Source organism: Melanotaenia boesemani, chromosome 8, assembly GCF_017639745.1.
Source record: "Melanotaenia boesemani isolate fMelBoe1 chromosome 8, fMelBoe1.pri, whole genome shotgun sequence".
NCBI classification, from domain to species: Eukaryota; Metazoa; Chordata; class Actinopteri; order Atheriniformes; family Melanotaeniidae; genus Melanotaenia; species Melanotaenia boesemani.
In genome coordinates, this window is record NC_055689.1 from 11,953,781 (window position 1) to 11,968,193 (window position 14,413).

Consider the following 14,413-nt stretch of genomic DNA (forward strand, 5'->3'; position numbering starts at 1 on the left):
CACCCAAGATCTTCAACCCCTGTCGCCCCCAGCAAAGATTCCCTACCTGTAAGGCTTCACTCTTCCCCCAATTAACTTTAGCTGAAGAGGCCTTCTGGTACAGCTCCAAACTACTGCTCAGCTGCTCTACATCTCTCTGATTCTGTACAATAACTGTAACGTCATCTGCATAGGCAGACACAATCAGTGGAGGACGCTGAGGCATCCCTGGCAGCAGAAGACCTGACAGTTTGGCCCTTATCTTAGTTAAAAGAGACTCAAGAACTATAGAGTACAGGATTCCAGAGATGGGGCACCCCTTACTAATCCCCTCCGAAACTGCAATGGACAGCTTAAACCACCCCCTACTTTCAGGAGACAAAAAGCGTCCTCATATAGCAGCCTCACCGGAGAAATAAACCCAACACCAAAACCAAAAGCATGTAATGTAGAAATAAGAAACCCATGATCCACCCTATCAAAAGCTTTTTCCTGGTCTAAGGAAATGATGCCAACATCAATACCATAAATCTTACAAACATTCAATAAGTCTCTCATCAGAAACAAATTGTCCATGATGGATCGATCAGGCACACAGTATGACTGATCTCTGAACTCCAGTACACCTTTTAGGCAGTTAGCCAGCACCTTGGAAAAAAGTTTGTAGTCTGTGCATAACAAGGCCACTGGCCTCCAGTTCTTGAGTAAAGCCAAGTCTCCCTTCTTTGGCAAGAGGGAGAAAACTGCATGTGTGCTGGACACCGGCAACAGACCTAAGGCTGAACATTCCTGCAACACCTCCCACAAGTCCATGCCAGTGCTCTTCCAGAAGTGCCTATAGAAATCCACTGGCAGCCCATCCAGCCCAGGAGTATGACCAGACGCCATCTGACCAACAGCAGCAGTGAGCTCCTCCATAGAGATGGCAGCATCTAGCGCATCTTTGTCCACGGGGCTCAGTCGAAGCAGCCTTTTCAGCAGCTCGGCCACACACTGCTGGCCACAGGCCTCCTTCCTGAAGAGGCCACCGTAAAACTCCACAGCATGTCGTATCTCGGCTGGGTCAGTCGTCACAGTACCATCAGGAAGGTGTAGACACACCATCTGCTTGGCTTGAGAAACAGAATTCTCCAAATTAAAAAAGAACAAGGTAGGAGCACCCATGTCCCGCATGTTGGTAAACCGGGCCCTGACTAAAGCATCCTTGACTCTTTCCCTTAAAAAAGAATTCAGTTCTTTCCTTTTCTACTGTAGTCTGCAGCCATCCGTACTGCCACCCAGACACAACATGTCCTCCAGAACCCTGATTTCTTCTTCTAAACGCTGGATCACCGATTTAACTCAAACCATAGAATGACTGGTGTACTGCTGACAAAAAACCTGTATATGTGCCTTTCCCACTTCCCACCATTGACTCAGAGAGGTAAACCCCCTCTTTCTAGACTGCCACAGAGACCAAAAATCCTCAAACTTGAAGCAGCTTAATGTTAAAGTGCCAATATGAGCTAGATTTGGTAGTTTGTGAAATGTGAAGATCCAGTGTGACTAAATGATGATCTGTGAACCCTACTGTGTAAATATGACTGCTCAACAGCCTATTACAGAAACTGTTAGACAGGCAAATCCTATCTAACCTGGCTGCACTCACACCTCCGTCCACCACTCTAACCCATGTGTACTGCCTGCCTCGGGGATGGTGAACCCTCCACACATTTACTACATCAGACTCCGAGATTATCTGGGTCAAGGTGGCAGACGACCTCATATGAGGTTCCTGTCTAGTCCTATCTAGTACAAAGCCTGTGGTGCAGTTCCAGCCCCCCCTTCAACCGTCCAGAAACCCTTCTCAGGTTGAGTGTCTTCCTCAAACTAGTTACATGTTTCCTTAACCTAAAACATTTCTTCTCATCCAGTAAATCCAGCCCGACTACCTTCTGTAGGGTGCGCACACTTCTAATAAACTTCCCTACATCTGGAAAAAAGTCTGATACCTTAACGGATTTACACATTAAATGTGGTGGTCCTGCCATAGAACCTGGACTTCTGGTGAGTTGAAGTATTCCATCATGTTCCTCAGGTGTTCAGCCCTTTGTGTTGGATTATGTACTCTGTTGCTTGTCAGATCAACAAATGCCCCCTGGCCTTCTTGCCTTCAGGATCCAGGGATGAATTCATGGTCATCATTCTCTCGGTCTGTCAAGGTAAGTGGCAGATAGGGCTCTGATCCGCATGCTCTCAAGAAATTGTCGATCACATGAGGCAAGTGTTATTTTGACAACCATGTCAGGATCTAGACAAATGGTTGTTCTGAAGACCCAGAGCCTGTTGGCAAGAATGCCAAATGCGTTTTCCAGTAATATGGATCCACAACTGCCATTAATACCACAGAAAATCAGCCTTTGTAATTGTGGAATGTGCTGTCTGAATGACCAGGGGGCTGTATATACAGTAGATGTGTTTGCCATCCAGTGTACCCAGGCAATTTGGGTATTGCCACTTCTCAAAGAAGTCCACGTCAATAGCTGTCCAGGCAGCCTCTGAAGTTGGTGCCTGCAAAAGCAATGGAAAATATGCATATCCAGTATGTTGTAGTTAGTGATAATATTTCATTTACATATGGGCACTGCCCAGTGTAAGATTACAGATGATTAAGTTATTGTTTCACCTTGAGGTAATCCTCCTTCATGTGAGACTGTTGTGCTTCCCATTCTGTATTGGAACCCAAGGGATTTAAAAGTTTCTCACCATTCACTCACCATTTAACTGTAACAATGCAATGGAGACTGTTGGCCTGCTCAGAGACAAAGGATGATTAATATTCTTTATTAATAAACATAGGACAGGTGAATGATCTTACGACTAGTAGGTAGGTAGGAATATGGTGATGGTGCCAGAAGATCAGGACATACGGAGCCCGGCTGGGAGTGAAGATAAGTCCATTAATGAAGCAACAAGGTCCGACAAGGAATGAGTGTTGGAGAATATGTGTCCGGGACAGAGGATTGAGCACAGGTGTGGAAGATCAGGAATCCTGAAACTGACAGGTTGGAACAGGTGCGGACGATCAGGAGAGTGATTACTGGGGAGTATGGTTGGACAGAGTGTGACAGAAACTACTGTGGGTGTGACAGAAACATGCAGAGTTGTGAGTGAAAGTTTGTGCACCCCTTTAAAAATAGCATATGGTAATTTTTTTTATTGAAAAGATGAAAAAGATTATTGGATAACATTTTTTTTTACATAGTTACATTTTACTTACTAAATTTAACAAACACAAAAATAAAAAAAAATCATTTGGGCATTTGACAAAGTTAATGCATCCTGAGATGAGATGAAATTATGTTTTTATATGCATTACTTGCTGATAATCCCTATTTTCCATATACAGTGGTCCCGCCTTAATCGCGGGAGTTACGTTCTAAAAATAACCCGCAATAGGCAAAATCCACGAAGTAGTCAGCTTTATTTTTTTTTTTTATTATTATAGATGTTTTAAGGTTGTAAAACCCCTCACTACACACTTTATACATTTTTCTCAGACAGGCATTAACATTTTCACACTTTTCTCTCTTGTTTAAACACCCTCAAAGTTAAAACCTTCATAGAAAAAGTCCAGTATTATAGAATGGCGCACTATAAAAAGAAAGCATGCAAAATTGCATTTAAAAAAATCTGCAAAACTGCGAGGCCGCAAAAGGTGAAGCACGTTATAGCGAGGGACCACTGTTCCAGAAAGACTGTCATTACATGTACATTGTACGTTTCTATCATTCCATTGTTAGGCCTATCTGAGGCCTTTGGCTGGAGAGCGAACATCAATGATTTCTCTGGGATCTATAAAATTTTGGGAGGCCGGGGTAAAAACAAGAAGGTGTTGGCCTTTCTACAACAGCAGTGGTAATGTCCCTTATACAAACCTGTGGCCAAAAATCTCAGTGTCACAGACAGTCGCTCCCTTGCACAGATCACCATCCGAAATTTTATTTTTGCTTTGTTATTAGTGTTTGTACTTGTTCTAAATACAGTTGTGTCATTTGCCTGGTTAAAAATGCCAAAAGTAGAGGGAAAAAAAGGTTTTATCCTTTTTGAAAACCTTTGCCAGGACAATAGAATTCAGATATTATATGAGTGTTGTAATATGCATAAGAGGTCTACGTGGACATTGTCATGAAGGATGAGTGGAATATATGATTTGTTTAATCTCTGACAATGTAGACTAAATATGCTGACTACACTGTACACATTAATAACTAGCATATAATGTCCATCACCTTATTTGATAATACATGCAGAGCAATTTTATAATAAGATGGTTTCCTAGGACTTTCACACTAACGAACAATAAGTTATTGAAACTGATTATTCCAAATGGCAAAAATTAGTTAGCAGCCTTGTCATAATTCACCTCCAGTTCCATTTGCCTTGCTGTCCCCGTCCATATAATCACGGCTGTGCCCACATTCTGTGGCGTCTTTTCCTCTCCTTTTTGTTGAATTTTTCAGCACAAACTAATACACACACTAGAGCAGCTATAGCAAAAATCCACTTCTCCTCCATTGTGCATTTCTACTAAGAGCATGATGGGGGAAAAAAAAAGTTGCATGCTGGGGGAAAGTGCTAAAATAATCTAGTTGCAGTCTCGTAAATAATGACCCTACAAGATTCACAATCTTTGTAAAATCTCAGTCTGAGACTAGGCTGAGACTTAAAACTCTAAATATTTGTCTTTAGATGTGAGCAGGTAGTTTTCTAGAGTCTTTTCCAAGTCTTTTTAAAGTCGTCTGATATAAGCCCAGCATTAGACACCATAACTGAAGTAATTTCAAATGCACTGTGAGAAAACCCACATGGAGGGTATGCAAGTCAGCACACAATAAATGGTTGAGTTCATGCAGTGTTTAATGGTTTTATATTCATGTTTAATGTTTCAGATGTTCAGTCTTTGCAGGACTAATTTACTTTGGTTGTATTTACAGTGTTTGCTTAATGCACATTACCACTTCTTGACATTTTAATGTTGCATATTTACAGTTCACTATTATTTACAGGGCCAAGGTTCCCTATGACTGTTTACACAACAGATACACACTTGTCATCTTACTGAATACAAATTCCTGAGCAGTGCGATACAGTGTTTTTCCCTTGTTGCCACAATTTTCAAGTGGGTTCACTGCCACAACCAGTTCTTGCAAGTCATGATTATTATGGGGGTAAAATGAGTATTGCACCTGCTGAGTTGATACAAAGTCCAGTGTTTCCTCAACTGCAGCTTCTGGACTGTTGATAACAGAAAATGTGTGTTTTGGGTGAAAAGCTAAACAGGAGTTTTGTTACTCTCTGTTGAAATGGAATGGTAAAGTGTGATTGATCCTGGGGATGTAGACATAGTGAAGACAAAATACATCTGATTCATTGTCTACATCTAAGGCCTCTACGGACTCAAGCTCATAAAATATGGGTGCAAAGACATCACACCAATTTCTGTTCAAGTCACAGTTGAATCTCTCAATGTGCTGGTTATGCACTGAGCTTGCAGTCAACACAGAATTTTCCCCTCTGTGCACTCTCATGTCTCCCCATATTAGCACATTCTCGCCTCCATGATCAGTTCTAATATGAATGGGTCACCCAACTTCCCTGATGGATGTAGTGAAAAGGCCCTTTACAGTTTCAGCCCTTTTACTGTTGTTGGAACACTGGAGAAAAGTTATAATTCTGCTGTAGCCATCCATTGTATTATGTACAAATAATTGCCATCAGATCAGTTTGTGATTGCCATCGATGTGCTATACATAGTTTGGGAAAGACACAGTGTAAACTCTCCTCTGTATTGTTGTTGCCATTCTGGACTCAACAGCATCACCATCAGTCCCTTTAATCTTTGGACGATAATGTTTCTGGCACGCAAATGCCCATTTAGCATAACTTCTCCTTCATGAGGATGTTCATCTTTAATGGCACTTATCATTGCATCTAGTTCCTGATCAGAAATCTCTTTAAATCTGGTGTGCCTTATGTTATATTCACACATGAGTTTTGTAACCAATTTAGCAGTGTAAAGAGGATTACAGTATGTTAATGATGGAATATAATAATAATATTAAGGCCTAGGGAAAAGTCTAGATTCAAGTTGGGAGCCAAGGAATTGAGCAACAACAATGACCAGCAAGACATACAGTTGAATAGCCACTCAAATGTTTCACTGGAACAATAGCAACTGCCAACAAGAACAACACAAATGAATAAACCCCCAAAAGAAATTGTACACAGCCGGCAGTAATACAAAAGGAAATTAAATCTGTGGAATGTTCTGTCTGGGCCCTTGTTTTTAACTGAGATCATTACAGGTGCACTTGGTTTGACAAACTGTCGAGATGAAATGTTCTACATGTGTGACTGAACACGTGCTTGTCTGTTTCCTTGGGACTTCTGGCTCGCCATCGGAATTCAGTCCTGTCCCTTCGGCTTCTTGCTCACTTCAAGAACTGGGGTTCTGGTTCATCCAAAACTTGAGTCTGGGCTTGTTCCAAACCAGGCTCTGGAATCTCCAAAGACCATGGATGCTCTCCAAAAACCTTCCGGAACTTTCCAAAAACTTTCTGAACCCCCCCAAAACCTTCCAGACCCTGGATCTGCTCCAAAAACCTGACCTATAGAAAAGGTCATACATTCATTCCTCTTTGTCCACAGATGCATCATTTAAAGTTCTGTCATGCTAATGCAATTAATGCATTAAGGCGCATCTTAAGTCTAATCAAAATCTAAACTTCAATTGGTTTCAGTTGTACAACATTTCCAATAATCAAAGTTAAATGTAATTAAACATTTAAGAATTCACATTTCTTACTATCTAAATACATAGCATTTCAATATTTCTTTTCAAAGTACGTGAATTACATCATCACCCAATATTATGATGACTTATCATAACTAAATGATATAAAATACAACAACAATGAAATGTACTTTCAGTAATATCCAGAGATATTGATAAGCATGCTAAATTACTCTCACTGCACTATAGGCCTTCTAATACAATAAAGAGATTGCACTAAAAATTCATTCTCTGGATTACCTACCATATAATATATGATGTACTAATTACTTCCTTTTTAAATTTGGCAATAACAAAACCAATAATTCCTACTTTCTTGGACATATATTGAACAATGTAATGATCTGGGATTATATGTTCAGAATACTGCACCACTATTCACCTCAGTTCACCCACACAGGCTTTTATGCTCCTATAACTTCCTTTAACACAACAAACACACGCAGAGAAATAATGCCAGAGCAACACAAACACGTGAGCTTAAAGCTGAGCGTGTTGACTCCGGTGCTCGCCGCAGTTCACAAGATTGGGAATAAGGAACTAGTCTGCGAAACACTGAACTAGCATTAGCATAGACGACAGCGGTAAGTATTTGTCCTTTTAACAGATATTTGACCCGTCTTACCAGCGTAGTTCGTCTTCTGCCACAGACGCCTATACTCGTGTTTAACACGTGAATGTCTTCCTTTCTGAGCTTTTTTATAAAAGCATAGTTGCTTGTCTCTCCTTGGCTAAATCCAAAGAGAGTGAAAAAAGAAGCGCGCCTTAGACTTTTTTCCTGAGCTGACACTGAACGTAGTCTGCGTAGCTTCTTGTTGGCTACTAAGGGATCAGTATTCCACATGGGGTTGAGTAAACTGAGTAATACTTTTAAGTGCTATAGGATATTTCCACCTTGCCAATATAATGAAATGAAGATTAAAGAAAATAATTTCTGTCTCTCTTTACTTCTAGTTTAATCAGGTTTTTCCACCTGGTTACAGTTTGTATAATGTGTTTATGTCACGGCTGGTGTGTGTGGATCCAAGGAGACGGGAGCGTAGGGAAAAATCAAAGAACACTTTATTCGAAGATGTACAGGTGGGTAAGATGAGTTCGCTTGGAGGACAGGTTGGAGCGGGCAGACAGGATTCACGGTACAACAGGCGAGGTCCAGGTCGGAGGCTTGAGGGAAAGAGAACAAACACAGGTCAGTTTTCGGTTTCACCAAGATAGAGACTAGACTTCGGGCACGACTGGTTACCACAGTGAGTAGTATAATCCAGCGATGACTGGAGGTCCGGGTGAGGTTTATATGGGGATGAGAATGATGACTTGATATCCTCCAGCTGCGTCGTCCTAATAGCGGTGATGATAGGTGATCCAAATATGGTCAGCAGGAAGCAGGGAGTGGGAATGAGCATGGGCCATGACAGTTTAAGGACATATGCCAAACTAAGGCTGCCTCAGAAATAGTTGGCCCTTGGAACAACAGGCCTTCAGTATCTTCTTTGGAAATGAAGGTGTGTCCATCCTAAAAGAAAAATGACAAGATATTCAGATTAAAAAAAAAAAAAAAAAGAAAAACAATAAAAATCTAGAAATTGACATTTAAATAATACCAATGCAATTTTGCAATTTAAATAAGTCTATTTGTTTCATTAATGTTATACTTTAGTATTATTACACAAAAGTAGTTAACTGATTTGATATTAATGTAGCCAAGTTTATTAAACAAGTATTGAATTTAGATAATAAGTTTCTTTTTACTGGGCACCTGTATCCACTTCAACTAATTTGATTAGTCTGTTCTTACCCCAAACACCTAATGTGATCATCAAATTCCTTAGTTTCACAACAGATGTTTGCAACTGGTCTGCTAGACCAAAAAAATGTAGTAGTTTGGAGGACATTTGTGTTTTATTTCATTACCATTTAACTAGTAAATACAGGGGTAGGAAATATAGTTTACTGTGCTTTTTTGGTGTATTGCTATATTGACTTAACCATTTGACAATATTTGTTTCATAGTCACAGTAACATGAGACCACACATATGGATATGAAAACACATGGATATTTTAAATGTTTCAATTTATTATTATACCACCATGGCAGAGGCTATGTTTTAGATGGTGTTGGTTTGTCTGTGTTAGCAACATAACTCAAAATGTTATGGGCGGATTTTGATGAGTCATGGAGTCCCAGAAATAGAATAAGGAAACAGTAATTAATTTTCTGGATCCGGATCAACAATGGATCCAGGTATTATTACCTTTTTTTTTTTTTTTTTTTTTTTTTTTTTAAGGATTCTTCACTATGAGGAGATAGGGATAATTTTGCCATTGGACATGAGCTACGGCTAAGTAGCAAGCTAACAGTAAATGTCCCCAAAATGTTATTTGAAAAAATTAAAAATAAATGTGCATCCTTCATGTCTGTCACGAACTGGTTTGAAAGTATCAAAATTACCTCCAATATCATAACCAATCAAATATTTTGGAGAAAAGCGATTAGAGAGCACGATGCACAACACTGCTGCTGTTGCTGCTGTTTGTCACGTCCCGTGTGTTTGGTTTCACCAGGGTAGTGATGAGTTTCGCCTGTTTCCCCCGTGTGTCGAGCCCATTAGGTTTCATCCCGACAGGGAGTGCTTGTAGGTGTGTGCACGCATGTTTCCTTGCTTGCTATTGGTTGAAGTTTAAAGGGGTGGGGTCAGTTAGCATATCTTCTAAACATTTAGGTTAAACATTTAGATTGAGATATAATATTTAGCTTTTAGATATAATATTTAGCTTTTAGATATAATATTTAGCATTTAGATTTAAGATTCAAGAGTTAGATATATTGTTTAAGATTTAAATATAATATTTACACTTAGATATAACATATAAAATTTAGATTTAGATTTAATTTTTGGATATAATATTTAGTATTTAGATATAAGACTTTGCTTTTAGATTTAAGATTAAACATTTACATATATTATTTAAGGTTTAAATATATTTAATATTTAGATATAACAACATTTAGATTTAGATTTAATATTTAGTTATAGCATTTGGATTTAGATGTAATATTCAGATTTAATGTTCTATTTGACCCATATATAGGTGGTTAAAAGTGTTAAATGTAGGAAAAAATGTACTAAATGTGAGAAACGTGAGATAAATACTGAAAATGTGTTATCTCCAACTTTTTTACTGAATTTTTAAACTTGGCACCATAGACAGGAGACGGGCCAAGCATTTACATTTCTGGACATCTGCTTCTCCAACAACCTCACCTGGGGCCTCATTTATAAGGCTGGGTACAAAAACTGGCATATGCCAAATATGGTCAACTTTTGGAATTTATAAAAACCAAACATGGCAGGAGAATGTTCAGACCTCCGTGCACACTCTAACAATGGCATACGCACATAATCTGGAAAAACATGAAACTGCGACACCTTTGGTACAGAATAAAATCAAGGAAATGATGAGGTGGAGAGTCTGTAAATAGCGGCGATCGTGTCCCTCTTCACCCGCAGGTCTTCCTCTGAGGACACGGCTGCTATGATGCTGCATGGAGTCTCTAGTCTCACCCTCTCCAAACACAGTTGCAGCACCACCAAACTAGTTGGAACACCCAGGAACTATAAAAAAAAAAAATTATTTAACACTAAATAAACCGGTACTAATCTCAGATGTATCTGTACATATTTATTTTATACATTAAAACAAAAGACTGCAGCATTACTGTCATTTAGCAGCTACTTTTCTCCAAAACAATTTACTACAGGCTGTAGCGTCTTGCCTAAGGCCCCAACTGGAAGGTGTTACTGTTTACTCCTGTGGGATTCGAACTTCAATTTCCAGGATGACAGACGGATGCCCTACTGACTGAGATATCCAGCCACACGTTCTGATACCTCTGGCGTGTCTTGCCTTCTGACACTGTGATGACAGAATCTGCCACCTGCTGCCACTATTCTGAATTTCTGGCACAAGTAATGTCCACGCCGTTCCCACCAAGTAAACATTTTTACACTTTTACACACTTTTTCTCAGTCTACCACCCCAAAAAATTCCGCTTCTTTCCTCTTTTTCCTTCCTGAGCCATCATGGAAATGATGTGATGAATATGTATCATAGGCATTGACCTGACCTTTTATAGCCACCATGTGGGCATAGGAGGTGTTATAGATCAAGACGAAAAGATTCAAGATTTCTCCACAGCAATCAGCGCCTTGAATAGAATTAATAATATATGGATCATGTGCAAATATTTTATTATCATTGTTTTCATAATTTGGGTTACTTATAATTTATAAATGTGTGCAATTGTGTGTTGTAGGGTGTAGTGGGTGCTTGGCTGGTTGTGCATATGTTTTTTTAGCACTTTAGTGGAATTTTTCATGATGTTGTATTTTTTTGTCACAGTGACAATAAAGGCAATCTTCAATCTTGAATACCATTGTCTGAGTTCCCAGTACTTTTTTAAGACGCTTAGAATGATTTTTGGCCGCATTTAGTCTTTTAACTGTTAAATGAAACAGATGACAAGCTGAGGCCACACGTTACTAAGTCATGGCTACGGATTAACATGTGAGATCGAGATAGTAAACTTGTGACAACGTGTCAGTCATGTATGGGAATTCATGCCTAGTATGCATGTAACATGGATAAGATTAAATTCGATTTATTCTTTTTTTTTTTTTAAACCAATATTGTTTTTACTACCTTCACAATCGAGAGAAAGAGCGAAAACAAAAACAGACAACCAGAGCAACACCCCCACCTCCACTCATTCAGTTTATTCCTGGTTGTGGATCAGATTGGTGAGTTTTACTCTGTTTTATTTCATTTTATAGAAAATAATAATAATAATAATAAAATAGCTGTAGTATTGGTCACTGCAAAGGACCATTATTTGCACATCTCCATCTACTTCCATCATATGTGTCAAGTCTTTTCCTGTTACATAACAATAGAAATCTCAGTTCAGGGGCCTGTTCCAAACAGCTGGTTAAACTTTAAACTCTAAGGGGCTGAGTTATGACGAGGGCAAAACTGCTGCGCTATTTAACATTTGCTGCGCAGTTTTGCTCTGGTTATGTTTCTACGATTAGCGCCTGATCTATTAAGACTGCTCCTGTTATCATTTGCGGAGCAAACAGCAGTATTTAAATGAGGATTTAGCGGCGCTGTTGCTTCGTCATGGAGGGATCCGGAGAGCCAGGTGGACGAAAACGTAAAATGAAGTTCGAGCCAACTGAAGTCGAAATATTAGTGGAGGAGGCAAACAAAAATCTAGCTGAGCTAGAGGGGAAGAATTTAAATATCACCAGAAATGCTGCAATATAGTTTCATATTCAAGTTCAATTTATTTATAAGGCACACTAACAACAACCTTTAGGAACCAAGGTATTGTACATATAAAAACATGCAAGGAACAAATAAGAAATAATAAAGGTTTAAAAGAAATAATAATAATAATAATAATAATAATAAAAGACAGGCATGATAAAGTCTTTAAACTTATCCAGCAATTCTAATATTGCAACGCTGGATCGTCTCCACAATCCTCTTCTCTGGCATTCTAAATATATTAATATAATAGAAAAAAATGCATTATCTTAGTCGCCTTTCATGGTGTCTGTGCCTCCTCCTTAAAATTATTACTGCAGCCATTGCGGTTATACTGTTGTGCCAATTAGCACCTGCTTTTCAGAAACGCTATTTTTAGAGCAAACATAAACACCGCAAACTATTTGCGGGCTACATGAATCCCACTGCTGCGCAAACCAGATTTATTTGCATAGTCTCCTCCCACTAATGTGCAATTTCTGGCCGGAACGCCCATAATGCATATGCAGTAGCTTCAGAAACGCAAAGTGGAGAGCGGCGCAGTTTTGCCAGGATAACTGACGCAGTTCCATGTTTGCGGCTTTGATAAGCTTGGGCCGATTTTAGCGGAGCAAAGCCGTCTGCACCTGTTTTAATACACGCAAAGCGTTAATAGATCAGGGCCTAAGTATGTTAACCCTGAGTTGAGGGAAACTCAGGATCCTCCATTCTACAAAGAGAAATAAGTCTTACCCTGAGTCTGTTACCATGGTAACTGACCCTGTGAAGTAAACCTACTCGTTGACAGGTTCACTATAAAGAAAATAACAAGGTTTAAAAGGAAAGACACGAAAAACTTTGTGGCTAAAAACACTATCCTTTTTATTTGAAAGATTTTATTATTATCGTTCTAACAGTCAGTAATCATAACAGTATAGTTTAGCTGCATTGTTTTACATCTTTGAAAATATTTGTACATGTGATGACAATTCAAAATCAAAGCAGAAAAGTGTAACAGCAATTCTTCATGTTGTCCTGTTGTTTACTGAAGAAAAAGCAACAATTTGAAAACATATTAATCATTAACATTTTTAATTCTCCTGGGGATATACTGCACTGTGTTGGAATTTCAAGAACTGGTCAGCAGACCATGTTCCTAGTGCATTCGTCCTCAGGTCAAAATCCTCTCTTTGGGTAAGCAAGTCTCCAGAGAAGCTTAATATCACTGCACCAAAGTTGAGTAATATGAAATTTGACAATTCCATCCCTGCAACATGGAGCAGCCATGACTCTGGGTCGCTCCGCTCCCCAACAGCAGTAATCTTTGGTTTGCATTTCTGAAGGGATTCTTTGGTGTAGTTGTCAGATTTCTCCACTTCAGCCAAAAATTCTGTGTCAGCTATCTCTGGATCACAGTTGAAATTTAAGATGCCTTCACCTTTATTGTCTACCTGTGTTTGCCGAAATCTGTTCACGTCATCTTTGGTACCATTGTTGATTCGGTTGAGATGAACGAACAAAGACAATGTGACTTGATATACCAGCATGAAATTAATCACTGTGATGTCCTCAGTAGTGTGCTGTAGTTTTTCTCCCATTTGGTTTAGAACTTGTGTATCAGCATCTAAATGCTTTATGCACCTTTATGGAAGAGATAGACAACACAATCACATTAGATCACATAGTCACGCATGGCAAACTAAATGTTTACAACCTAGTACATAAAGTAAATATACCATTCTGTGCCTACCTCTCCGTCTCCTGTTTCATCCTGGTGGGGTTGTTGGCAATATGTGGTACCAGTCTCAGGTATTTGCTTATGGTGTAGACATGAGGTGGGTAGTATCCCCTTGGATTTTTAACGAACAAACCTGGAATGGGCTCAGAGTCTGACACCAGTTCTCCCTTGACTGTTTTGGCAAGTGTGTCAAACAGCACAGCGAGAGACAGGGCCACTACTCCAACCCCACCAAGAGTCACCTTGCCCTCCCTGCCAAAAGTGGTCCTCAGGCCCTGGGTGAAGTCCTCCAGCTGCTTGGAAGTCAGAGAGCTCTGAACTGCTGTGTAGTGCTCCTTCAGGTGATGTGAAGAGTTGATGCTCAGCATGTTGGTGAAATGAGGATGAGGGGTGTAGTTTGGGAAAGGGCAGATGACTCGAGCAACAGCAGCCAGGCGGGCTGAATCTTCAGCAGGACAATGCATGTTGCCCATTCTGTTATGAAAATGTAGTCAGGGGTTTGTCAAATAAAAGAAATATACCTGCAATCACTGCTTATCATAGTCTGCATGTT

At 39.5% G+C, this 14,413-nt stretch overlaps 1 protein-coding gene across 1 annotated transcript; it reads right to left on the reverse strand.

The window, feature by feature from the left end:
* Positions 1-12,984: 12,984 nt before the first annotated feature.
* Positions 12,985-14,413, reverse strand: LOC121643990. Its single transcript, XM_041991659.1, has 2 exons — positions 13,873-14,413; positions 12,985-13,763 (listed from the first exon to the last, which is right to left on the reverse strand). Exons 1-2 carry the CDS (start codon positions 14,331-14,333, stop codon positions 13,214-13,216), a joined length of 1,011 nt encoding a protein of 336 aa, XP_041847593.1. The 5' UTR covers positions 14,334-14,413; the 3' UTR covers positions 12,985-13,213.

Coding starts and splice junctions, on each gene's coding strand:
- LOC121643990 (XM_041991659.1), bottom strand. CDS start 14,333: ATGGGCAACATGCATTGTCCTGCTGAAGATTCAGCCCGCCTGGCTGCT. Junction 13,764..13,872: donor ATGAAACAGGAGACGGAGAG/GTAGGCACAGAA, acceptor TCTTCCATAAAG/GTGCATAAAGCATTTAGATG.